At 38.1% G+C, this 27,248-nt stretch overlaps 1 protein-coding gene across 4 annotated transcripts in view; it reads left to right on the top strand.

The window, feature by feature from the left end:
* EPHA7 (EPH receptor A7) overlaps window positions 1-27,248 on the top strand; it is a 181,405-nt gene that overhangs the window by 124,120 nt on the left and 30,037 nt on the right. For all 4 annotated transcript variants that reach the window (XM_081940978.1, XM_081940977.1, XM_081940980.1 and 1 more), the window contains exons 6-9: window positions 16,636-16,760; window positions 21,064-21,232; window positions 24,969-25,077; window positions 25,692-25,747. In XM_081940978.1, the coding sequence (XP_081797104.1) occupies window positions 16,636-16,760; window positions 21,064-21,232; window positions 24,969-25,077; window positions 25,692-25,747 (459 nt within the window). The remainder of the gene's footprint in view (window positions 1-16,635; window positions 16,761-21,063; window positions 21,233-24,968; window positions 25,078-25,691; window positions 25,748-27,248) is intronic.

The following is a 27,248-nucleotide window of genomic DNA, read 5'->3' as shown; positions in this document are numbered from 1 at the left end:
TTCTTTTCATACAGTAGACATTGGAAGCAAAATAATTCATGAGAGTTAGGGCAGAGTTTGGCCATGGCACCAGTAGAAGTATTACATTGTGCAAGTAATACATTTTGCCTTGCTCTGTGTTGAAGTCTCATTATTGAAGCCGGGGATTGCGGTCTTGAGGAACTCTCAAAGTAATTAGTGATTGCCATGAATTCTCGAGTTGATCTTCCCTTTGCTCCATCATCTTTTCTTGCATTATCTCTATCTTTCCTTGTAATTCTGGAGATATTTCATCCTCCATTTCATCATTCTTCCTCCTTTCTGCATCCCAATGAAATTTGATATGTCATTTTTTACTAAACATCCTTCCTCTTTTCCATATGGCACAATTATGCTGATGAAATTTTAATTTATTTTTTTATCACAATGTTTTATATTGCCATTCTCACTTTAGAAGAGTTTGGAATCTGCTGGCTTCTCCACTAAGTTGTATGAAGCTGTCAGAGATAATAAAATAAGGTAATATGACCTGAGAGCTCGAATGGGACAAATCTATCTTGTCTCAGATGACTGAAAGAAAGACTAGTCTACACTCAATTTCAGAATATGAAGCACTTACATAAATGATGAACAGGATGGGCAAAGATTATAATAGTGGTAATGTATTTGACTAACACCAGATGGATCCAGTTTCTACTCCATCTGCAGCCACAGCAGCCACTTGGTGACTTTCAGCCCAGCCTACCTCAGAGGATTGTGAGGAAATATGGAAAGATGCATCATTATCCATGTTTCTGAAGTTCCTAAACAACGATAGGATAAAGATACATGTGCATGTTTGTGTATTAGAGAAAGGGCACATAAAGCAATAAAAAGATCAAGGCCTTTCTTGATGCACCTTGAAGTTGTTGCTTCTGTAAGAGTCACATGATGAGTCCTTGCTGCTCGTTGTGGGAGGGAAGGAGGGAAAAATTGTAAAACTGCCACCGAATGTTGAATGTGCAGCAGCCATCCAATAGTACTGAAATGAGTCACGTTTCCCAAATTTCATTCCTTCACAAATCCTGGGTCCTGGAGTTTAGATCCATTCTGTACGTTAGCCCACTTGAAGTACCTTGGTTCAAAAATTGTTGGCCTATAATGTACCATTTTGTCCAATTAAAGGTAATGGGGATAGTTTTAGTAGCATATAGATTTTTTTTATCAGATCAAAGGAATTGAGGCCAACATAGCATTAACTGCAGATTTCTCATTCCTCATCTAAACAGCCTATGTAGCAAACACAATATGCCATCTCTATATCATATCCTAAGCTAAGCAACATGTCATTTGCAGTTATTTCAGAAGATCTGATGTTATTTACTGTGTTTTCCTTGTTCAAATTCAAATAAGATCAACTAAATAGAAACATTATAATAATTTATATTGTACTGTATATAAGGTCTCTTCAATATATGAAATGCCCAAGGAAAATTTTGTCATTTAATTTAGCACGGTATGGGCCATCATATTTTTTAAAATTGTAGATCAAACATCCATATATGTAATTTGAAGGCATTTTAAATACTTTTCAACAGTGGGATATTCTATGGAACTGAAAAATTGTAGGTATTATCTTTATATAATTGCTTTAATGATAGCATTTAAAAAACTTATTGTACAGCTTGATATTGCAATCTTAGTTGTTATATATATATTGTCATTGATATATATTAGAGGTTCTCACATTTGTGGTACCCTAACTTACTAAAATGATAAATGAATTTGTGTGATAGCCCATGAATAAAGCTAATAATTTTATTAAGATTAGCATTGAACAAGAAATAACTATTCAAACTTTAATGATACAGTTTTAATCTATATGTCACTCACAAGGCTTCTTATACCTTTGTAATTCTGTAGCTACCATGTTTTTCTGAAAATAGGTCATATTTTCTTTTGACCCCCAGAATTAGAGCTTGGCCTTATTTTCAGGGAGGTCTTATTATTTTTGAGATGGAGGAGGCAGTGAGCATGGTCACTTCATGGCTGCTGCTGTGTTGCCATATTTCTGGGGAAGGCTTATTATCTGGGGAGGGCTTATTTTCAGGGAAACAGGGTATCCATTGGTGAGCAAAGCTCAAATTAACTTTTGACACTGCTGCTCAGACTGTTTTGTTTTGGTTTGGTTTTGGTTTTAAGGGGGAAAAAACCCAATATGACCATGTATTTTAATTTTTTTATGATCACCCAAAGCATCATACACAGTTTGGGAACTCTGGAACTAAGAAAGACTATTTGTGCAATGTCTGTGAGGTATTTATTTGTCCTCTTCAATAGAGTTGATCAATTTTTCATGTTACTTGTTCTCTTTACATTTCCTGGTAAGGAAAATGAATTCATCTGGTAGTTAATGCATAAGCATAAACATTAGCTTAAATCATTAACAAGAGTAGCAATATCAGTTGAGCATAATGAAAAAACTGGCAACTATATGTAGAGTTCTAGTTTTGCAAACTTGTACATAAGTTTTCTGTTTCTAATCCAGTTGGTATTTATCATGTCATAAGCCACGATTTAATACAATTGTGACTTAATACATTGTGTGAACTTAGTCGCTAAGGAATCAGAAGTGCTTGCTGAACTAGTACAGTTGCATTCTTTTTCTTTTTTGCCTACTCCTTATTGGATTATAAATATTTAATTTTGTTTTCTCAATGGCAAAGTCCATTTCATACACAGAGAATGTCAAAAGAATAAATTATATATGTTTATTGATTGGTTGGATTATTGTGCATATAAAAATGTGTCTGGACACATATACATGGATAATAATTCAAAAATGTTTTAAATTGGTTATTAATTACATGTTTTATGTTCTGGGCAATCTATAAAAGTTGCAGACAAAATTTCAAATTATAAAGACGACCAACTTTTTGGGATAATACATTAATAGATTTTAAAAATTGGTTAAGCCTGTAGCAATAATGACAGCTTTATGATTGCTATAATTAATTTTTTTAAGATATGGAAATGCTTCATAAGCCATGCATTAGTGAAAACTAAAACTAGATAGATATACATATGGAAATAGAAGCAGCATCTTATGGGTCAATTCTATTTCAATATGCTACTGAAATAAGTACTATTATCTGATCTCACACAGCAAATCAGAATCAACAACTCAGCCATGAAACTGTACAGATACTTTTGCCAAATGTGGGTTTTATTGGCAGAAGATTCTTAGACATGACTCAGCTAAATTAGCCTCTATTTCAGACAACAGTGAAGCTATATACAAACAGAAGTTTTATACAATGCAGTACATAGAATGTTCTTATATAGGCCTATGTTCCAGGATTTAAATTTCAAACATTTTCCTCCTACATTTCTGAATCTCTTAAAAGCTGTGGGAGGTGCCTCATTTCTGTTGACATAGCAGTTCTCGCAAGTGTGGAAACTACCATCTTTGCTTCACCATCTATGTACCTTATGCAACTAAACAAACCAAAAGCAAAAAGAGATTGTTTTTGTTCCTTGCACAATTAAAGAAAAAAAAATAAACTGTCAGTCTGTTTTATTTCTTAATAATGCCTGCAATTTAAGTTGTTATGCAAGCACTTAAGCAATAAGATTTATGCCCGTACTGCTGTATTAATCTGCATAGCTTTCTGAGTGGTTTCCAAGTAGACTACATCTCTTTGATCATTATTCAGTGAACCACAGATACATTTAACGTTCAAACACATGCATGCTTATTTTGAGGTAAGCTTCATTAGGGTCAGTTGAACTTGATTTAAAGTAGAAGAAGGAGAGTGATTGGAATTAATGATACCTGCTATCTTATTCCTAAATGTTTTCTTTTACGCTAGTATGAGAAAATCCATCCCTTTAGGTTGGGGGAAAATGTAGCTGTTCCCTCCAGTACAAGCAAAATACTAACTTGTATCCAATTCTGTCACCATTATTGAACATCTGTCTCTAGGATAAATAGAGGATGGTGGTCATGGCCATTATATTCTGTTTCATAAACATGTGGCTTTCAAAATTATATTGCTCCATACATAAGAATTTAAATGTAATTTATCCTGATAGATAATTTCATTTTAATTATACTGATGGTTGTGTTTTTCATTTTTTCTTGTATAAGCCATTTTTGTTCCTTCCTTTATAGAGTGGTTGCATGAGATTAGCCTGTCAAATTCATTTTGATAATACTGTACTACAAAAGAGATAACAAGATTAAACCCTTGATTTAAAATTTATTTTTAGTCTATTTGTTCAACTTTAAGTTGATAAACAATGTATTAAAACTGAGATGGGGGTTTTCATTATAGATAGCAATAGCACTTAGACTTGTATACCGCTTTACAGTGTTTTACAGCCCTCTCTCAGCAGTTTACAGAGTCAGCATATTGTCCCCAACATTTTACCTACCTCGGAAGGATGGAAGGCTCAGTCAACCTTGAGATTGGTAAGATTTGCACTGCCAAATTGCAGCTAGTCAGCAAAATTAGTCTGCAGATAATGATATATTCAACTATACAGTGGGACCTCATGTCCCGATCGGCTCAGACGACAAACAATTCGGGTGCTGACCGAAAAATCTGCTAAATGTTTCACTGACATTACGAACACATCCTCGGGTGCCAAAAAAACCACAGCTGTGATTTCTCCTTCTACACCATTTTCGTGTGTGTGCGCACATGCACAGTTTGTCTTGCATCTGGTCACGACCAAATTGGGTGCCGACTGAAGTCCTGGAACGGATTACCATCAACACCCGAGGTCCCACTGTACATGGCATATGAAAATAGTATTGGATCTTTGTCCTGTGCTATGTTAAATTGAAATGAAAGTAGATATAACCAATAAAGTAGATATAACCAATAAAGGAATACAGTATTTGGATTCAAAGTGGGAAAAGATACTTTGGATCCAGATTGGGCAAATCAAGCTGTAATTACTTATAGAAACTTCCTTTTCCTGGATTCACATGGTGGCTCTGAGGACTCAAGAAAATATGCAGTTGAGCTAAGAAAGAAAATGCTGTCTCTAGAATGCCTTCTCAGTTCAAACTTTTCTCCACTTAGATCTAAATACTCCTCATTTCTAGTTGTGCTTATTTTATTATTTAATACAATACAATAGTAGAGTTGGAAGGGACTTTGCAGGTCTTCTAGTCCAACCCTCTGCCTAGGCAGGAAACCCTGTACCGTTTCAGACAAATAGCTATCCAACATCTTCTTAAAGACTTCCAGTGTTGGGGCATTCACAACTTCTGGAGGCAAGCTGTTCCACTGATTAATTGTTCTAACCTTCAGGAAGTTTCTCCTCAGTTCTAAGTTGCTTCTCTCCTTGATTAGTTTCCACCCATTGCTTCTTGTTCTACCCTCAGGTGCTTTGGAGAATAGTTTGACTCCCTCTTCTTTGTGGCAACCCCTGAGATATTAGAACAATGCTATCATGTCTCCCCTAGTCCTTCTTTCTCTTAAGCTAAACATACCCAGTTCCTGCAACCGTTCTTCATATGTTTTAGTCTCCAGTCCCCTAATCATCTTTGTTGCTCTTCTCTGCACTCTTTCTAGAGTCTCCACATCTTTTTTACATCATTTATTGCAACGGTCGCGGGGAGGGGGGGATGCGAGGACAAGAGAAGATCACAAGGTCGGTTGGGAGACCGTGGCTGCTGGCTACGCCCGGTCGTTTGTACCAACCCCCGCAACCTAGGTGGTCGGGAACTACAGAGACAGGGCCTGCGGCTGATGCTTTGCAATGCAAGGTCCGTGACCAATAACGCCCCCCTCATTAATGAGTTGATCTCCGAGGGGGAGCTGGACCTTGCAGGAATAACAGAGACCTGGTTGGGTCGCGAGGGTGGTTTACCCCTCATGGAAATGTGCCCACCAGGTTTCCATGCATTCCATCAGCCTCGGGCCCTGGGTAAGGGTGGAGGGGTGGCGGTAGTTATACAGGATGGTCTAGAGCCGAGGGAGTTCACTGTTCCTCAGATATCCGGGTGTGAAATGGGGCCCAGGGAGGCAGTGGGGTTTGCTGATTGTATACTTGGCTCCTCGCTATACGTCAGCAGCCCTGCCCGAGCTCCTCGAGCTGATCTCGGAGACGGCGGTGGAGATCCCCAAACTTTTAGTTATGGGGGACTTCAACCTGCCGTCGACGGGAGCAGCATCATAGGTAGCTCGGGAGTTCATGGCTTCCATGACAGCCATGGGCCTGACCCAACTAATTCAGGGCCCCACACACGAAGGTGGTCACACACTGGACCTTGTTTTTGTATCTGAGCAGTGGACGAGTGATCTGGGAATAGGGGATTTAGATATTACCCCCCTGTCATGGTCAGATCACTCATGTCTCCGGCTAGACTTCCCTGGCGCTACCCCCCACCGCGAGGAGGCGGAGCCAGTTCGTCCAAGCTGGTACCGCCCCAAGCGCCTGATGGAACCAGATAGGTTCCAGACGGAGCTTGGGCCATTACCTGTAGCCCTGACCCGCGCTCGGTCGGAGGACCTAGTGGCCGCCTGGAATAGGGCGACGGCTGGGGCCTTGGACCGGGTTGCGCCTTTGCGACCTCTCCTATGGCAGCGACTCACCCGGGCACCTTGGTATACCGAGGAGCTCAGGGTGATGAAGCACCATAGAAGACGTCTAGAGAGCAGGTGGAGGTCCTCACGCTCCGAGTCTGACCGAACACAGGTAAGAGCCTATTTACGGACCTACCTTGTGGCATTGAGAGCGGCCAAACGTAGACATTGCGCCGCTCTTATTGCGTCTGCGGATAACCGCCCTGCCGCCCTGTTTAGGGTGACCCGCTCCCTCTTGGTTCAGGAGACGCGGGGGGCACCCTTACAGGGAAGAGCAGAGGAGTTTGGAGAATATCTACAGAACAAAGTCGCTCAGATCCGAAGCGGATGGGCCCCCTCCAGTGGTCTGGACGGGCCATCAACAGCGAGTCTTGTGAATCCACTCTGGGAGGAGTTTGACTCTGTTGCCCCCGAGGATTTAGACAGGTTGCGTGGACGGCTGCGACCCACCACATGTTCATTGGACCCGTGTCCCTCCTGGTTGGTACTGGCATCCTGGGAGGTGACACGAGGCTGGCTTCTGGGCCTGGTGAATGCCTCGTTGGGGGAGGGATCCTTACCATCTGCCTTGAAAGAGGCGGTGGTGAGGCCCTTACTCAAGAGGTCTTCGCTTGACCCAATGGAGCTAGCTAATTATCGTCCAGTCTCCAACCTTCCCTTTCTGGCGAAGGTTGTTGAGAATGTGGTGGCGCAGCAATTTCCACGTCACCTTGATGAATCCGACTACCTAGTCCCACGCCAGTCCGGTTTCCGACCCGGACACAGCACAGAGACAGCCTTGGTCGCGTTGGTCGATGATCTCTGGAGGGCCAGAGATAGAGGTTATTCCTCTATCCTGGTCCTATTAGACCTCTCAGCGGCTTTTGATACCATCGACCATGGTATCCTACTGCGCCGGCTGGAGGGGATGGGAGTCGGAGGCACCGTTTTGCGGTGGTTCGGCTCCTACCTCTCCGGCCGGATGCAATATGTGTTGACGGGGGGGCAGAGATCGACCCTGAGGCCACTCTCTTGTGGAGTGCCACAGGGGTCGGTCCTCTTGGCCCTTCTGTTCAATACATATGTGAAGCCGCTGGGCGAGATCATCCGTGGTTTTGGGGTTGAATACCATCTGTACGCTGACGACACTCAGCTGTACATTTCAACCCCGAGCCACCCCAACAAGGCTGTTGAAGTGATGTCCCGGTGTCTGGAAGCCGTGGGGGTCTGGATGGGGGACAACAGACTCAAACTCAACCCCTCCAAGTCTGAGTGGCTGTGGCTACCGGCGCCTCGGTTCAGCCAGCTGACCCCATAGCTGGCCATAGGGGGCGAGCAATTGCCCCCTGTGGAACGGGCGCGCAATTTGGGCATCCTCCTAGATGCCCGGCTGGCAATGGATGACCATGTGGCAGCCGTGGCAAGGGGGGCGTTCCACCAGGTTCGCCTGGTGCGCCAATTGCGCCCCCTTCTGGATCGGGATGCCCTACGCACAGTCACTCATGCGCTGGTGACGTCTCGCCTAGACTACTGTAACGCTCCCTACATGGGGCTTCCCTTGGGACGCGCCCGGAGACTGCAGCTAGTCCAGAACGCGGCCGCGCGGGTTGTCATGGGGAGCTCTAGATACTCCCATGTAACACCTCTCCTGCGCGAGCTGCACTGGCTACCTGTAGTTTTTCGGGTGCGTTTCAAGGTCCTGATTACCATCTTTAAAGCGCTCCATGGCACAGGACCTAGTTACTTGCGGGATCGCATCCTCCCACATACATCCCTGCGGCCAATCCGCTCTCAAAGGGAGGGGCTTCTCCAGGTGCCGTCCACTAGGCAATGCCAGCGGGCGACGCCAAGGAGTAGGGCCTTCTCTGTGATGGGCCCAACCCTCTGGAATGACCTCCCCCCCGATATCAGAACCACCACAGACTTCCGCTCCTTCCGACAAAAATTGAAGACTCACCTGTTTCGATTAGCTGGCCTGGCATAATTATAATTGTGACAACTGTTACCTCCTGGAAACATATTCTTACCTGGTTATTTATAGGGTACGGTTTTAAATTTAACTGATTTTAGGGTTTTTAGAACCAGATTTATATTCTTCCGTACAGTTCTTTTTAAATTTTTAACCTCCTCCTTATGTGTATTTATATCTGTATTTATATTTGTATTTGATACTTATTGTTAGTTGTGTGGACTGTACACCGCCCCGAGTCCTTTTCGGGAGAGGGGGCGGTCTAGAAATTCGAAGAAAAAAAATCGTGGCGACCAGAACTGAATGCAGTATTCCAAGTGTGGCCTCAACAAGGCATTATAAAATGGTATTAACACTTCATGTGATCTTGATTCTATCCCTCTGTTGATGCAGCCTAGGACTGTGTTGGCTTTTTTGGCTGCTGCTGCACACTGCTGGCTCATATTTAAATGGTTGTCCACTAGGACTCCAAGATCCCTTTCACAGTTACTACTACTGAGCAAGGTACCACCTATACTGTACCTGTGCATTCCATTTTTGTTGCCTAAATTTAAAACCTTACTCTTTTCACCATTGAATTTCATTTTATTAGATAGTGCCCAATGTTCAAGTTTGTCAAGATCCTTCTGTATCTTAAGCCTATCTTCTGGAGTGTTGGCTATTCCTGCCAGCTTGGTGTCATCTGCAAATTTGATGAGTTCCCCATTTATTCCCTCATCCAAATCATTGATGAAGATGTTGAAGAGTACTGGGCCTAAAACAGAGCCTTGGGGTACTCCACTGCATACTTCCCTCCATGTAGATGCAGTTCCATTGAGGACTACCCGTTGAGTGCGGTTGGTCAGCCAGTTACGAATCCATCTGGTGGTGATGCTGTCTAACCCACTTTTTTCTACTTTATCTAGTAGTAGGTTATGGTCTACCTTATCAAAAGCCTTACTGAAGTCCAAGTAAACTATATCGACGGCATTTCTCTGGTCCACTAATTTTTGTCACATTATCAAAGAATGCAGTAAGATTAGTCTGGCATGATTTGTTTTTGACAAATCCATTTTGGCTTTTGGCTATTACTTTATTTGCTTCTAGGTGTTCGCAAATTCGTTGCTTGATTATTTTTTCCAGAATCTTTCCTGGTATTGAGGTCAGGCTGATAGTTCTGTAGTTTCCTGGATCTAATTTTTCCCCTTTTTTGAAGATGGGAACCACATCAGCTCTTTTCCACTCCTCTGGTAGTTCCCCGGTGTTCCAGGAGCTCTGAAAGATATAATTCAGTGGTTCTGAGATCTCGTCTGCTACTTCCTTCAGAACCCTGGGGTGTAATCCATCCGGTCCTGGTGATTTGAACTCGTCTAAGGTAGACAGGTGTTCACTTACCATTTTCTTCCCTATTTCAATTTGTGTTCCTAATCTGATTTTTGTGGTACTGCTTTTGATAGGTTGGACTGTTTTATCCCTTTGTGTAAAGACAGATGAATTTGGCTATATGTGAGGTGATTTGCCTTTTCTCCACATAGTTAGCAAATTAAATGCTGTGAAAGATGTACAGCACAGTGCTATATTTTATTAATTTATTACATATTATAAGATATATTATCGTCTAGCTAGCTAGCTATCTCATCAATCTATCATTTCATATTAGAGAAGAGGTATCAGACAATCCATTTAGAATAAACATTGACCATAAGTTTGGAGTAGCATTAATAGTTCCACATGAAAGTGGCACAAAAATTTGATGCATCAACATAATGAATAGATAAGCCTCAATTTTTAAATCAAACCTGAGATACTGTTTCACTGATTTAGATGCTTTTCCTCAGCATATTTAGGCATATGCTTCTGGCCTACAAGATTTGTGATAGGTATGTTTGCAAAACATTGATTAAATTTCACAAGTATTTGGAAACAGATATTTTAATGATATTATAATTCCTGCAACAAAATTATAACCTTGAACATAGTAATTTCAGTTTCAACAACTCTGTAATGATTGTTTGCTATTGGTACCTAGATAGACTATTGATATGATTTGCACAATATTTGGCTGCATATTTGTCTTGTGATATTTTTTACTTCAGTTTTTTTCTTCAGTTCTAGTTCATTTTAGGCCAAGCCTCCCAGAAGTAAAACAAAAATATTTTGTTAGAAAGACTGAAATATATCAAAACTGTTTTCAGAAATTGCTCTGTAGTAAATACAATCATTATCACATGAACCTAGAAACACTGGTTTTATTCTTATTTTTTGCTACTATGATTGATCATGAAGATAGCTATATTTAAATCAGGCTGGCATTACCAGTAATAATATAAAATACTGGCCCGTATTCCATGACTAAAATCCTTGAAGATGACATCTTTTTGTGACTGAGGAGATAGGAACAACAAATTCAATTACAAAAAGCCTTCTCTGTCATTACACTTGTCTGCTTCCACAGGAAATGATTTGTAAATTGCGCTTTAACTTTCCCTCCCATAAATCTTGTGGTCATAATTGACACTTGTCATTGATGATGGATGATAAAAGAAAAAAGAAAGAAAGTAAATGAATAAACTCTCTGGGGGGAAATATCTATATATGAGAAGTTATATTTAGAAACTTTGACTCCTACACATTAGATTTTAAATTTTGTGGAATCTCCTATATGAGATTTAAATTGGATTCAAACACTGCACTAAAGGATTTTTTTCCGGCCTTATTTTTTCCATTTCTTGCACATAAGAAATTATACATTTTGTGCCTTGCATGTCTGAATTTATTTATTATTCCAGTGCAGGAGTATGAATGACATTACAGTCAGTAGTATCATCTATCAATTTAAGGTTGCTTTACTGCTGACTGATACCAATGTTGAAAGTTGGGGAAAAGGAAGTGACCGAGTTGGAAGTAATATTTCAATCAAATATTAAACAAAACAGAACAATACATAAAACATATATATTAAAATATCTTTTGCAATAGACAAAACTTGAAATATGGGTTCAAGTTTGCATTTAGGTTATTTCCTTATTTGTAATATTTTCTCAGTCAATTTATAATAATTTATTTTTTTAATTACATTTTTATGGCCTCCCAACTGGCTCACAGTGATCTAATGTGTGCAATTTATTTTTGTTTCTACCTGAGGTGTTTTAAATAAAAACTCAACATGATCAGGACAATGCGATAAACAGGATTGTTTTAAAAATCCAACATTGAGTGCTATTTGTATAGACATTTTAAAACATTTTATGTGAAAATATGCTACTTAATCAGATGAGACGAATAAATAAGTTGCATTGTTTTTTTTTAAAAAAATACTTTACTAATTTAACTCTGATTTAAAACTGAATTGAGGCAACCGTTGTCACCAACTGTCTCCAAGGAACAGTAGATAATTTAAGAGTTTTGTATCAGCAAAAATAAATGATTGAAAGCTACAATCTGGTAGCTCCCACCCACCTGCATTTCAGTCTTTCAGTATAGTCTCTCTATCATGTGATAAGTTAACAAAAACAGATGTTATTAATCATTGAAAAATATACATTTCCATCATGTCAAATTGAACAGTTTGATTTTAGAACTTTCCCCCCATTTCTGTCATGAATTGTTTGTAAATAGTTTAAACACTATAACCTAAATGTTACACATAAATGAACAGTGTAAGATTTAGAGGTGTCCTTCATAGTGGATTTCTACTTGATGTAAGTAACACCTCTGCATTTCTTATAACACTGGGAAACCACAAGAGCATGACGGATAATTTGTGTTGCATCCACAGATTCAAAAAGATTTTCAAATCTTAAAAATTGTGGTGACTTTATTCCACCTTGAAGATGAAATTAGCAGATTAGCTGTGAAGTAAATGAACCCATTCCAGTTTTGCATTTGATTGTGTGTGCATTTTTAAAATATTTACACTATTCTTAGGATTTATTTGGTTTTTTTTTTACAATTTAACACATATATCTAAAGTAAATCATTGTTTTCATGTGTGATTTAGACACACATATAATGTAATATAATGTTTGGTGATAAAAGAATTCTGGCGAGGGGAGGAAGGGAGGGAGGAAAGGAGGAAAATAGATTATTTAGTGTGTTGCAGTTTAGCTTAAATAATGCATATGTAAATGTATTCCTTCTCTTTCTCGTTCTCTTCTTTTCCTTCTCCTTTTCCTTTTCCCCTCTTTTAATCTCAAAGAAAACTCATGCATTTTATAATTTTGCATTTCTATCAAAGTAAAAGTTATTATTCCACATTTGTAAAATCTAACAAATATTTATCCAGTGAACTGCCTTGGCTGGGAGTGGAATTTTGTGTAAACACATCAGTATGTGTGAGTGTATAACCATTGTGCATTTGTATTTATACCCATTTTTAAAAGTAAATTTGCTTAGAGAATATAAACGTGAGAGAAAGTATAATATTATTTTGCTGCTGGTTCTCCTTTTGAAATGTTTGGCAATTATGGCACGGTTTGAAAGTTTTTTCCCCCTAGTTAAATAACAGAATAACATAGTTGGAATTGACCATAAATGTAGTTATTGTAAGTCCATAGTAGCTGGCTCAATTTCAAACCCTTCTTGATTTCTTTCTATTTAACAAATGTATATGCAAGATTAACCCTCCTTTCTTAAAAGAAGGGTCTATTTTTTTCAAAACTAAATTATTATCTACTTATTACTTATTTATCAAATTTATATGGCCAGCCATCTTGCAAAAAGTGACTCTAGGAATGACATGCAACAATTATAGTACTTAAAATGATAAATATATAACAACAGTTATTCATTAAAATGTAAAAATAAAAAGCAAGGTGTAAGAGAGAATAAATGTTTACGGTAATGATGGAGCCAGCTCAAGATTTCACTGGTTCCCTTGGGATTCCCCTTCCCCACCCCCCAAGCCTGTTGACATAGCCCCATTTTGAGGTACTCTACTTCTGATGTATTAACAGAGATGCAGCTAATCTTATTTGTGGCAGTAACAAGGAGAGAATGTTCTATAAGAGGACTGTAATTTCATTAGATTTCATGGGACATATTGATTATGATTTCAGTTCGAATTTCAGTATTATGTGAACATGGCAAACTGTATACTGGTTTCTTCTTTTCTTTATATTGGTAGCATAGGGCAGTTTTCTTGTCTATCCTCGTATTCTTCTGTGTATAAATTGAGAATTTTTATCTGGCAAATATCAACCAGAATAATTATCCTACTCTAATCTACAGCATTGTTGCAACATTTTCTCGTGAAATTTAGCAGTTGCATTCATGTTACAACTTGGTTTGCCAGATGGATTACATTATTCCACATTTATTTGTTTTTTGAGGGGAACAAGAGAAATCCCCTTAATGGTTTAGAACTCAGTACTAAAAATGATTGTTGCATATAGTGCTTTTTCAGAGTTGTAATTCAGGGAGATAAGGCATACAATGTCCAACAGAAGTTATTCCAGAGTATGAAAGTTACCTGGTAGAAGCTTAATACTGAATGCTCCCAACATCCACTTGTCAGCTTTGATAACCAGAGAAAGCTTACCATTAGCCTACTTTCAAATATGGCAGTCCTGCACAACCAGTAAAGGAGAAAGGGTCACATCACTAAATGGAAATTATTGCAGATCCCAAATAAACACCTGTCAGCTGTCTCATTACTAGTAGAGAGATAGAGTAGTGAAGATGGTGATAGCAGTGATGTTTGGAGGCTTCCAGCAGCATGGCTTTTGGAGTAGCTGTGGCAAACTTATTGCTTTTTAAAAAAATACCAGCAGGCCACACAAGTCTGCTTAGGAGGCCTCATTTTGTTCCTTAAGTCAGTGAAATGGGTTGGACAGCCAGGGCTCCTTCATGATTTGATTGAATCAGGAGTGGTAGACCTGATTCATTCTACTCTACTGTGATGATAGGCTTGGCCACCGAGTGTGATATCTATTTGTGTCTCATCCTGTTTCCATTCTTCATCTGATAATCTCTGGCATGTGATAGTCATGACACTTCATGCTTACTGCAACATATGCTTGTGCAATTATTGTTGAATGTGAACAACTGTTTGAAATCATCCAGCTTGGGCCATTGCTCTGCCTTGCCCTGTGCAAAAAAGCTCCTTGCTTTTTTTATCTAAAATTAATTAACTAAGTAACCATCAAATCATAATATTTTGGTTTTAACTACAGTAAATATGATTATTACTTTCTTCCAGTTTTCAACTCGTGGCACATATATGGAAGTATTCTTAAGTTTGCATGTGGCTTTAGATCCGCAGGTTGCAGTTTGTGCCTACAGGGAGATTCAACTCATAGTCCCCTGGTTTCTAGCCTGGTACCTTAAAAACATTACTAAACTGGCTTCATTTTTGGTATTATCACTACCTTTTTTCAGATGGGATGACTTGAGATTTATAACCGCTTCCTTAATTTTGATAACAGTTTTGTTTAATACACTGTAACAAATTTGCTTATTAAATTCATCCCCCCCCCCCCCAATCTCACCTCAAGAAAATTCTGGCGGCTTACAACATTAAAGTTTGCATTATAGAATACAGTAGTATTCTTTATTGGCCAAGTATGATTGGACTCACAAGAAATTTGTCTGTGGTGCATATGCTCTCAGGGCACATAAAAGAAAAGATACATTCGTCACAAATCATAAGGTACAAGACTTAATGATAGTCATAGGTACAAATAAGCAATCAAATCATACTAGAAAACAACCAATATAAATCGTAAGGATACAAGCAAAAAAGTTGTAATCATACAGTCATAAGTGGGAGAAAATTGGTGATAGAGACAATGAGAAGATTAATAGTAATAATAATGCAGACTTAGTAAAAAAGTTGTCAGTGTTAAAGGAATTATTTGTTTAGCAGAGTGATGGCATTCCGGGAAAAATGTTCTTGTGTCTAGTTGTTCTGATGTACAGTGCTCTATTGAGTCGTTTTGAGGGCAGGAGTTGAAACAATTTATGTCCAGGATGTGAGGGGTCTGTAAATGCATGTGAATGTACTTGCTGAGGGTCTGTGGGATGTAGTTTGGCTTTCAAGATGCTTCATTTAAGGCCTCCCTTCCCTACTTTTGCCACTGAGAGTACACCTGCCCTGTTCCTCCCAGTGCATTTGCCACTCTGGAAAGTATGCCTAAACAAGTGTATGTTAGGAGAAAATATAGAAAGAAATGCATAACTGTATGTTAAGAAAAAATATCCAATACTGCACTATAAAAGAGATTTTTTTTAAAGAAAAATATGTATTTTAGAACAGCATGCATAAATACGTATATATTGGAATAAACATCCTTGAAGAATTGGATATAATGATGCTGTTACCATTGTGTCTTCCATAACCAGGCAGGGATAATACTCAGCTCTAAGAAAAGTGAAACATAAAAATGCTATATTGATATTTAGGGAATGAAATCTTACAGACATTTTCTTCCTGACAATTCAGAATCTTTTCTGTTAAAACCGCTATCGCCACAGAGAAGTGCTGAGAGTGCAGTAGAGTGGTGAATTTCATAGTCCAAAGTTAAATATCTGTTACTCTTTATTGACAGCTCAGTAGACTTACTCATTTTAAAACAATTGCTCAGAGAAACACGATTCCCCAAAGAAAAATGGTAATGCCTTTGCAGCTATGGCATCTTTCTATTATTCAGCATTGCACACATTTTGCTTTCAGACACATTTATAAGTGCAAGAACATCACGAGCTTGAACTAGAATCTATGGTGAGGATTTGAAATAGGACTCCATATTTGTATCCTTGTACTTGTATTTTATAAGTGGCATTGAAATATATATATAATATTTGGCTGTTGGTTTGCCATCAGAAATATTCTAGAATCATGTTTTTTCTGGTTAATTAGAATTTGCTTACTTAATTTTTGTCATTCTGATACCATCCCATGCTAGTTGGGACCGAATTGAAGAGTGCTGCCTGTTGTGGTTTTTATTTTAATTTGGGTTTCTGTTCTGGTTTATGAACAATAATAAGGCCTTGCTTGAATATTCACTGCCTTTTAAATGTTGAACTAAGGAAGATGCTTTCTCTTATTTTAATGATAGCAGCACGGCATGGGATTGATCAGTAGTGACATTTGATTGGAGAGATCCAGCACATTTGCCTGTTGTTTATTGAAGTATTTTCTTCAAACAGCTCCCTCGCAAGTTAGTGGTGTAATGAAAGAAAAAGTGCTGCAAAGGAGCGTGGAGCTTTCCTGGCAGGAACCTGAGCATCCCAATGGAGTCATCACAGAATATGAAATCAAGTATTATGAGAAAGTAAGCATTACTTTGAATGTGGGCCATTCTTCTGTTCGTGTCATTGCAATAACTTTCTGTAGCGAACTAACATTTTGTATAGCCAGCCTGCAGCCTTAATTTTGGTTGCCATTCTGTATTACTACTGAAAATAATCTTACCCATTTGATTCTGTCTTCTCTAATGCACAAAGAGAAGGTAGTAAAATTAAGACATCATTTTAAGGAACAAAAGCTTTGATTGATGAATTATTGGGGGCAACCTTAGTTGATAATGCCACAAAGCAATTAGTTAGTGTACACTACAGGTAGTCCTCAAGTTACAAAGGCAACTGGAACCAATATTTCCATCACTAAACAATGCAGTCATAAACTGTGATGTCACATGGCCACATTGCTGAGCAATGGTAATCTCTATAATCTCTGTTGCAGTTGTTAAACAAACATTGTAGGTTTGTATGTAAGTGCCTCCTTATAATGTCCTGCTGGCTTCCAACAACTGAACTCATTGGAGAAGTCAGAAAGAAGTGCTAGGTGGCTTTGCAAGCGAGCTGACAAACTGATAAGTGACTGCTGCTGAGTGGGAGGACATGCACTGGTAGACAGAGACGTGCAGCAGGGTTTGGATGGATGGATGCTGCTGACAACGAAGTTGCAAAAGAGGTGGGGAGATGCAGCACAACTGTAACAGGGTTTAGAGTCATTGCTGCCAGGCCGGAGAGTGGGCCTAAGTGACTGGGGAGGTACAGGGCAAGCACAGTGAGGCTTGAGGAGGGTATGCAAGTGTCACGGGAACTGTATTGCCAACACAATGAGGCTCAAGGAGGGCAAACAAGGATGTGTGAGTGCCTAGAATGGCTTGTCACAAGCAGCAAAGCTCAGGGAAAATATATAAATGGTTGTGGAAGAGCAGTGTAATCCCAGTGAGGCATGGCAAAGGGCTGCAGGAAGCTGGGTGGCAGGAATACAGAGAGCCTGGGGACAGTGCACAGCTAGGGGGAGACTTACCTGAGTAACTTGCAAACTTCCCTTTTCCCATTGAGTTTGACTTGTGGGAAACGAACGAGAAAAGTCAGAAATTTAAAGCAGGTGATCACAGGAAGCTCAACCATTGGAAGGGCAAGCTTGTATTCTTCTAATTGCATTACATTACATTCACCTGGTGAAATTCACAGAGTCCACATCTAGTGACTGCTGCATTTAGTGTCTGTTCCAAGTTACAATGGTAATTAAAATAGTTTCGTAGCCAATCCTTGCAGTTACAGCCTTTCCAGGTCTGTAAAGCTAAGGAAAGATGAAGTAATATCATAAGCATATTTATAATTTCACTTCGCAACTGCTTCATTTAATTACTATTTCCCCCTTTCTTAGTTTCTATCTCATTCCATTTTTTTGTATTTTAGAAATAATTTGGAGAGAGTAAAATTCATTTTTTCCTTTCATTTTCAATTCTGAAACACTGCATGATGGCTACTGCTTGTAACATTCTCAGTGAATCAGGCAATTATGGCTATCAGTGGCATTTTCTCAAACATGAATAACATTGGATGAGATTCAATGCTAAGGCTAGAAGTAGTCCACATTTTTCATGATAAAGAAGGTGAAGACAATTTGCTGATAACTTAAAACTGGATTGAATGACTAATACATGCAGTTCCCAAATTAGGTAATCCTGACCTATGTAATTCTAAGGTTATGGTACTAACATGGCCTCTGGTAGAGAATTCAAAAATCAGCTTAACGCAAATGTTTCTCGGAAAGACAGAGTAAGCCCCACTAATAGCATACCTATTAGACAACTTAACTATAACGCCACTGAAAAGATTGACTGAGATAACACTGGAACACCTGTCCCAACAGAATCCGCCCTTGACATAGATACCAAATCATTTAGCCCACAGGAGCACCTCAGTTTTGGGTAGAGAGTCAGAAGATGCAATTTAGGTTTGAGGGGAAAATAATAATATTGTAACACTCCTTATAAGTGCCATGTGGCTTTAAAGCCCCAAGTTATTTAAAGCATTAATTAGGATTGATCATGACCTTTTATCCAAATACAATTACCGTATTTTTCGGAGTATAAGACGCTCCGAAGTATAAGACACACCTAGCTTTTGGGCAGGAAAACAAGGGGGGGGGGAGAAATCTGCTTCTTCCTCCCAGCAATTTGCCTCCTTGCAGCAAACAGCATGGTCAGCTTCAGCACAGCCTGATTTAGCGCAAGCAGATGATTGGGGGTTTGATTGGCCTCCTGGAATTGCTGGGAGGCAGAAGCCGAAGGGTGGGGGCCGGAGGGTGGGCGGGGATTCAGCAACATTTGCTATATAAGACACACAGACATTTCCACCCACTTTTTTGGGGGCAGGGGAGTACATCTTATAGTCCAAAATATACAGTATATGTTGGTAACAGTGACGTGCGGTGAGGTTTACGGCTGGTGAGGCTGGTGACATCATCAGGAAGGCGGGGAATGGGACCATAACAAATCCCATTCCCCGCCTTCCTGAGGGTGCTCCGCCGGCTTGTGCTCCGCAGTCCTCGAAAGCGACTGGGGAACGACGAGAACCTTCCTGCCTCTGCTGGACTTTGCAGTCCAGCAGAGGCAGGAAGGTTCTCATTGTTCCCCAGTCGCTTTCGTGGCTTCGTCATCCGGGAGCGCCGACAACATTTCTGCCTCCGCAGCTCCCGGGCGTGGCCGGGCGGTTGTATATAATATTATAATATTATATATATATATATATATATATATATATATATATATATATATATATATATATATATATATATATATATATATATATAGTATATAATGTTATATACTATTATTTCATGAAGAGAGGTGAGGCTCTGCCTCCCTTGCCTCCCCTGACCGCACGTCCCTGGTTGGTAACAGCTTCCTGTTTAGACTCCATTTTCATATAACTCATATGATACAGATTTTGACTTCTAGAACTCCTGACTCTGTTTCCTCTTGACCAAGGCATCTATCTTACTTTCTAGGCTAGGTGAATACGAATTGTTAATACACTACTTAGCCTTTTGTGTGAACTCAGCCACAGAATATGCTAAAATGAGAGTTATTGTGCTTTAGATGTATTTCTGTCTTGTTTTTCAATATTAAATAATAAAAATTTGTAGTTTAATATTGTTGTAAAAGTAAATGGATATTTAGTTGATATTTAAGTAGAAAACACCGTTTTACGTACCAATAATTGTTTTAATTTGACCATCATTAAATGTTCAAGCATTTTCTTCAGATAATTTTTATAGTACAATTTTCTGATGTAGATTCCCTCAGAACTGTACCATAGCACTATACTCTATACTACAGAACTGTAACAAAAATGGCGTAGATTCCCTCAAAGAATATAAGATCCTACATTGTAACATGATTTAAAATTTAAACTAAAGATAACTGCACATATAATATATCATTAAGACCTACCTTTCTTGGGTTTAGTAAACCAATTATCATAGATTTACTATCAATGACTGATTTACTGCCAATTTTTATTCAAAAAATATGATCTAACTTTAATAATTTAGTAAATTATTACTAAAAATTAATTCAATAATTTAGGTACAATTCACGGGGGGGGGGGGGAAGTATGTAGAATCCATTGTGTATAAGTCTTGCATAAGGTTGTTACCCTGTAGAAAATTTTACTTATCCCCTTCCTCATGAGAGGTATGGGAAATAATAAAAATCCATCTACCACCAAAAAACATTTTTAATAGAAGAAAACAGATACACATACATTAAAATACACATGGACCCCTTCTGGGTCATTGTCCATCCTATTAAAAATAAAATGAACGTGCTTCTGCTTCAGTTAATGTTAAGCTGTTGCTATCAGAGGTGTTCTTCCACCCATAAATTAAGTCAGGTAGAATGAGCTTTGTAGAGTCTGCAGAGCTGAAATAAATAATTGTTATGATTTTTCTAGGTAGCTGAAAAAGAACATCTTATTTCGTAAGAGTAGGGAGGAATGTGCTGATTTCTGAACTGATACATCACAATATTTGAAACTGATTGATGAACAAGCAAAAGTCCACAGTCAAACAAGCAATGATTTTCTCTCTTCACTTTTATGAACAGCACCATGTGCTTCCCATTTACATTTTGTGTTATTTTAAAATCTCAGTGAAATGACATTTTGTTATGCCGCAGCAGTGTCTCTGCTAAATTCTTTATGCAGGAAGGGAGAAAAAATCCCTTCTAATAAATTGAAATAGGGTGCCAGGAGCCAGCTGTCAATTATTGATACAAAGCAAAATGAAATCTGAAAGTTAAATACCACTCAATTGTGTATTTATGTTTGCAGGACCAAAGGGAGAGAACTTATTCAACAGTGAAAACCAGAGCCACTTCTGCTTCGGTTAATAATCTGAAACCAGGAACTGTATATGTTTTCCAGATTCGTGCTTTTACTGCTGCTGGCTATGGAAATTATAGCCCTAGATTAGATGTTGCTACATTAGAAGAAGCCACAGGTAACACTTACTTACAGTTTTTGACAATTAATATCACCAAAGAAACCCAAAACGTATAGCAAATTAGTGGAATGGAAACATTTCTGCCTTTCTCAATTATAGTCTCATTTCTAACTGCTCAAATAAGGTCTTAAGATTTCCTCTAACTTACAAATAAGACTTAAAAATTTTAACTGCAATTATTGTCTTAGAAATATATATTCGGTCTTTTCCCGTGTAAGATTGAGATTGTCCTGGCAATGTTTCGGAGAGGTCTCACTCGCCATCTTCAGGCTGAGTTTGGGCTTAAAGCGTGGTCGGAGATGCCGTCATTCTATAAATCTTGGTGGGGGGGTGTGGAGTGCTGGCGCAGTAAGTGGAATGATTGGCTGTGTGGTTGTATCATGATTGGTAGATTGGTGTTAATTGGTGTTGGCTGTGTGTCCATTGTTGTTTTGTGTTGTAACGGCCTGGGTGGTGGGTGGGGCTCGTTTGTTGATTAGGGCTGATTAGGGGTTTTTCTCTATTTCGATAGCTTCCATGATTATTCTCCAGTTGAAGTGTTCAGTCAATTAATTTCATGTCCTGTAGCTTTAAGGTGCTGGAAAAGGGAAGAAGTTTTTTTTCTTTTTTTTCTTACTGCATTCTTGTGTTCTATGCACACATTGCAGAACACAAGAACACAGTAAGAAAACAATAAAAAACTTCCTCCCTTTTCCAGCACCTTAAAGCTACAGGACATGAAATTAATTTTGAAGGAACCAGGTTAATCTCCAAAACTGAACACTTCAACAAGAGAATAATTATGGAAGCTATCGAAATAGAGAAACATCCCCACAACATGAATAAATGTGACGATACCTCCCATCTACCAGACATCTGGAAACCAGCCCTAGTCAACAAACGAGCCCCACCCACCACCAAGGCCATTACAACACGAAACAGCAATGGACACACAGGCAGCACCAATCAGCACCAATCTACCAATCCTGATACAACCACAAAACCAATCATTCCACTTACTGAAACAATGCCAGCACTCCACACACCCCCACCAAGATTTATAGAAAGACGGCAGCTCCGACCATGCTTTAAGCCTAAAACCCAGCCTGAAGATGGCGAGTGAGACCTCGCCGAAACGTTGCCAAGACAATCTCAATCTTACATGGGAAAAGACCCGAATACAAGACCATTGCATACATATATTAGGGCTGTTGCTTTTTGCTATGAATTCTTCAACAGAAATTTAAGGGTTTAAAAAAATCATAAAGCAACATGTACAGTTATACAACACAAAGTGATTCAATGTCTTGAGACTTTTTATTTTAACATTCCAAATGAATGGATGGTATTTTTGTTCACATTCAGATCACATGATTAATTCTTCTTGAATGCTTCTGATATCAATAATAGTTTCTCGGTAGAATCTTTATTGCTGGCTCTTATCATAGCATCTTTTTTTATTGACACTGGATATATTTAGGAATTATTCTCAGGTCTTATTAATGTAACTCCACTGTGTCTCATTTTCCAAAGGGAATAAAAACTGACCAGAACAGCTATATTTTTCTCTGGTTTTTAAGTTGCTCTTCTGAGGATTATGAAAAGCCTACACACTTTCTATCTTCAATACTTCTCTTTAAATATTTATATTTCAAATATACCGTTAAATTTATTTAATTCAGTGTGGATGCTAGCAAGTATGGAAGTAGGGAATAGCAAAAGTTATCATTTATAGAAAACTATATACAGAGATAGACATTATATACAAGAGTAATTGCAAACATCTGCTACACATTATTCCTTTAGAATTCTTTAACTTTTGTGCAATGTTCACAACAAAAACAAGATACTTATCTATATACCATCCAGAACTAGGTCTGTTGTGGCTTTGTCTAGATGTAAAGTCCACTTTTAACAAGACCTGATACAAATCTTATATATTAGTGAATTATCTTCCAAATTCATTTACAGCTGCAATTACTATAGCCTTGTTCTTATTACAGGTAGTCCTCCATTTACCACCACAATTGAACTCAAAATTTCTGTTGTTAAGCAAGACAGTTGTTAAATGAGCTTTGTTCCCCTTTTGCAATCTTTTTTGCCACAGTTGTTAAGTGAATCACTGCAGTTGTTACGTTAGCTAACATGGTTGTTAAGAGAATCTGCCTTTCCCATTGTCTTTGCTTGTCAGAAGGTCTCAAAACCGTTACAAATGCATGCCAGTTGCCAAGCATCTGAATTTTGATCACATGACCATCATAAGTGTGTGAAATCTGATCATAAGTCATCTTTTTCAGTGCCATTGTAACCTCAGTCAGTAAATAAATTGTAGGTCAAAGACTACCTGTACTTTGATATAGGCCTCATGTTCCTCTCCCTCTTTCCCCTCTCCCTATCCCTTGTACTATCTTGGGCCCTTACTCTTGGAAGAGTTTGGCTTTGTAATGAAGCATTCATTTGAAAGAGGGAAAATGTGTTTGGCAGCCATCTCCAGCATGTGAGAAACAGTACTCTGTCCAGGTTAAGAAATTGAGAGTAGAGGTTATGGCGAGGAGAATGTATGAAATGAGGCAAAGATTTACAGCAAATATATTGGGGACTGTATATGAGAGAAATATATTTGAGTATCAGATATTATTCATGATTATCTGAACTTCTGGACATGGTTTATCTGTTGTGAGGAGGACAGGAAGAAATATCCTAAGAAACGAAGGACTTCATTCTTTCTTGATGGACAAAAAAGGGAGCAAGCAGAAAATTTCTTCAAAAAACAAAACAAAATGTGTAACCAAAGGTTTTAACCAAAAAGGAGGTGAAAAAAAATTAGCCCTTTTGTTACTTTATTCCATTATCATTCCCACATGCCTTAACCTTTAAGGAGGACCTGTTTTTTTCATTATTGGGGGATATCTGTTTCTCACCTGACAGCTGCTCTTCTAGCATCTTTCCAAAATTGGAGCTGCAGAACAAAAGAACATTCATATCCCTTCATTCTCTAGAGACATTTTAGGAAGTCCCATGCAGGACTGTGCAGAGATCCACTGAAAAATAAAGCTAATGATGCAACTGAAACTTCGTTTTACACAGAGCAATTTTGTTTTAACTATTACCAAGAAAAAGTAACAAAATGTTTTCAATATATGTTACTGCTTGCTAAATTGAGGGGAAAACAACAGTGGTGGGAATAGATAGAGAAAGAATGCACACACCAAGCGTAAGGGAACCAGAATATCTTTAATTTTATTTTTATTGAATGGTGCTTAATTTTGGGTTTCCAGGAACTATGGACAAAAACCTATGACAAAGGTTTTCGATCCAGGTGGTACCACTGTTTCTAAAAGGGAGCATAGATTTGCATATTTAGTCTATAAACTTCTACAGATTTACTTTTTTTAAAATTATATTTCAGAATTGCTACATTTTTCAACCAAAATTTGCAGATTTATTTAAGCAATTGTGTTGGCTGGCAGAAATGCAACAGATCCCATTTCCTGACATAAAGCTAAAGTAATGAGAAATCTATATGTGTTGAATGTTTTTGCCTGTCAGGCAACTAAATACCTTTTTCTGACTGAAGAAGCAGACTTGTTTGCTGCACACAAATACTGAATACACATTCTGTGCAATAGATTAAAAAATGAAATTTCTAAGAATGAGATCGATAAATAGATAATAGACAGACAGACAGACGACAGATAGATCTTAATTTTCTTAATGTTACTTCTCATCCTTACCTTATCTTTCCCTAATGCAGCCACTGCCGTTTCCAGTGAACAGAATCCTGTAATCATAATAGCTGTGGTAGCTGTGGCAGGCACAATTATCCTGGTTTTCATGGTTTTTGGCTTCATCATTGGGCGAAGGTATTACTCTTAAAATATTAAGATGCTTAAGATAGCCAGGAATTGGAAAAACTCAAATGTACATTAATCATTGGTAAACAGCTGGTTTATATAGATACCTGTACAGATTCTTGCTTGCCAGTGGATGTAAACAGCTTTTAGGGATTGAAAGGAACAAAAAAGTTTAGATCACAATGTCATTATGCCAGAAGTATCTGATTCAATTCATATCCATATTACTAGATTTCTTTATGAATGTGTTACCAAAATATGTATTTAAAACAATTTTGGCTATCTGAAAAGACAAATGCCAGGAAGAGTCACTACTTTTTCTAACTGCTTAAGAATCTAAAACACTACGTATAATAATATGTACTCCATTTTTTAATGAATCCCATCATTTGTCTCTTCTGAGAGTTCTTTGAGCAAAAACAGTAATATATTGCAGGATATCAATCACTCATTGGTGATCACTGAATATTTATTGATTCATAAACAATCAGCTGTAAGAGTACACATACTTTAAGCATGTAAAAAAAATCCTAGAATTATATTCCCTATTACGTTTGTATTATTACTTCTAACACATTAAAATGTGACAGAGTTTTTAATTAAAAATTGTTTTCTTCCCCTAGACACTGTGGCTATAGCAAAGCTGACCAAGAAGGAGATGAAGAACTTTACTTTCATTGTAAGTGCTTTGCTGTTATTTCATCCAGGAGATTCCAGGCCAATTACAGTAGATTGGTCCTGGCACTAATAGAACAGTGACAGTGTTAAAAGAACATTTTTGCTGATAACAAACATTTTTTTAATTTGTGTAAACCACAAATGTGAAGTTTAAAAAAATTACTTGTTCCAAGGTAACATCATAAGTTTTATTATTGGGTTTTGATATACAGGTAGTCCTCACTTAGCAACTGTAATGGGGATCTGTAATTCCATTTCTAAGCACCCCAATTTCTAAGCAAAAAAATCATATGACCTCCAAGGGCTTTGTGACCTCGCTTCTCCTTTTAATTGTCAAGTAAAACATCATGCTTGTTAAGCAACATATGTGACTACTACTTACAATTTTACTTTGCCTTCCTTTGTTCACTCTGCTTATTGCAAGCCAGTTGCAAAGCACACAAATGGTGATCATGTGTGACTGCAGGAACTGCGATGGCCATGAATTCATACCAGTTGCAAAACGCCTGAATGGCAATCAGTGACTGTGAGATGTTGTGATTTTCATAAATGCAAGGATTGATCACAAAACGGCTTTTTTTTACGCCATTGTAACTACAACCGTTTGCTAATCAAGGCAGTCAGTAAGCGAGAACTATCTATATGCTTCTTTCCAGTTCACAAACTTTGGATGAACATGCAATAGTTCCTTAATTATTCTTCTGGAGCAAAGGTGATTGATGTAATTAATAATTGTTGGCCCAGTAAATTTTTGACTATGACATTTATATATTTCGTAAGTTGTACCCAAATTGAAAAACTAATAATGATGAACATATATGATGAAAATAATAATGTTTCTTTCAAAATTTGTTTTCACTAAATAGCCAGCATGAAATGCGAAAGTATTTTATGTTGAAAATAGCCCAATCAAGTTTTAACTTATCTGGGAACTGTATCAACTAACTTTAGTGCATATAGACATGAATTGAACATTTGAATTGTTTAAAGACAATATTAGTAATTGTCGATGTGAATGTAATCTTGTGTACTAATAATATGTGTATTATATTTATTTCATTAATTCTGTAATCCTCAACATTTCCATAGGAATAATGACTATCTGAATATGTATCCATCAGATTACAAAGTTTTCTAAATTTTGTCAATTTGCTACCCAGAAGCCAAGCAAATATTTGATAGTATCAAATTAAATTAATATTTATTTAAATTTGGAGTTCGATTTTCATTGTATCAATATTTCTGCTGTGTTTTATATTTTGTACACTATTTTATGGTGAGCGGCAGCAAATGCTTATATAAGCAGAAAGATGGTGTAGAAATATATAGGCTAAAATTGTATACTAGGACAAATTGCTTACCAAATATGGTTGCTAAGAAAGTACATAGAAAATATGCATACCAAGAGAAATATGTATAATAGTTCATTCGGTAGTTTATGAAAATATTGTTTCTACATATGAAGTGATGCAGAAGAATACAGTTGAAAAAATAAGTATCTG

This window comes from Natrix helvetica (assembly GCF_964273705.1).
Source record: "Natrix helvetica genome assembly, chromosome: 2".
In the NCBI taxonomy this organism is placed as follows: domain Eukaryota; kingdom Metazoa; phylum Chordata; class Lepidosauria; order Squamata; family Natricidae; genus Natrix; species Natrix helvetica.
Note: the sequence above shows the minus strand (reverse complement) of the source record. Positions and strands in the feature narration are given on the sequence as shown.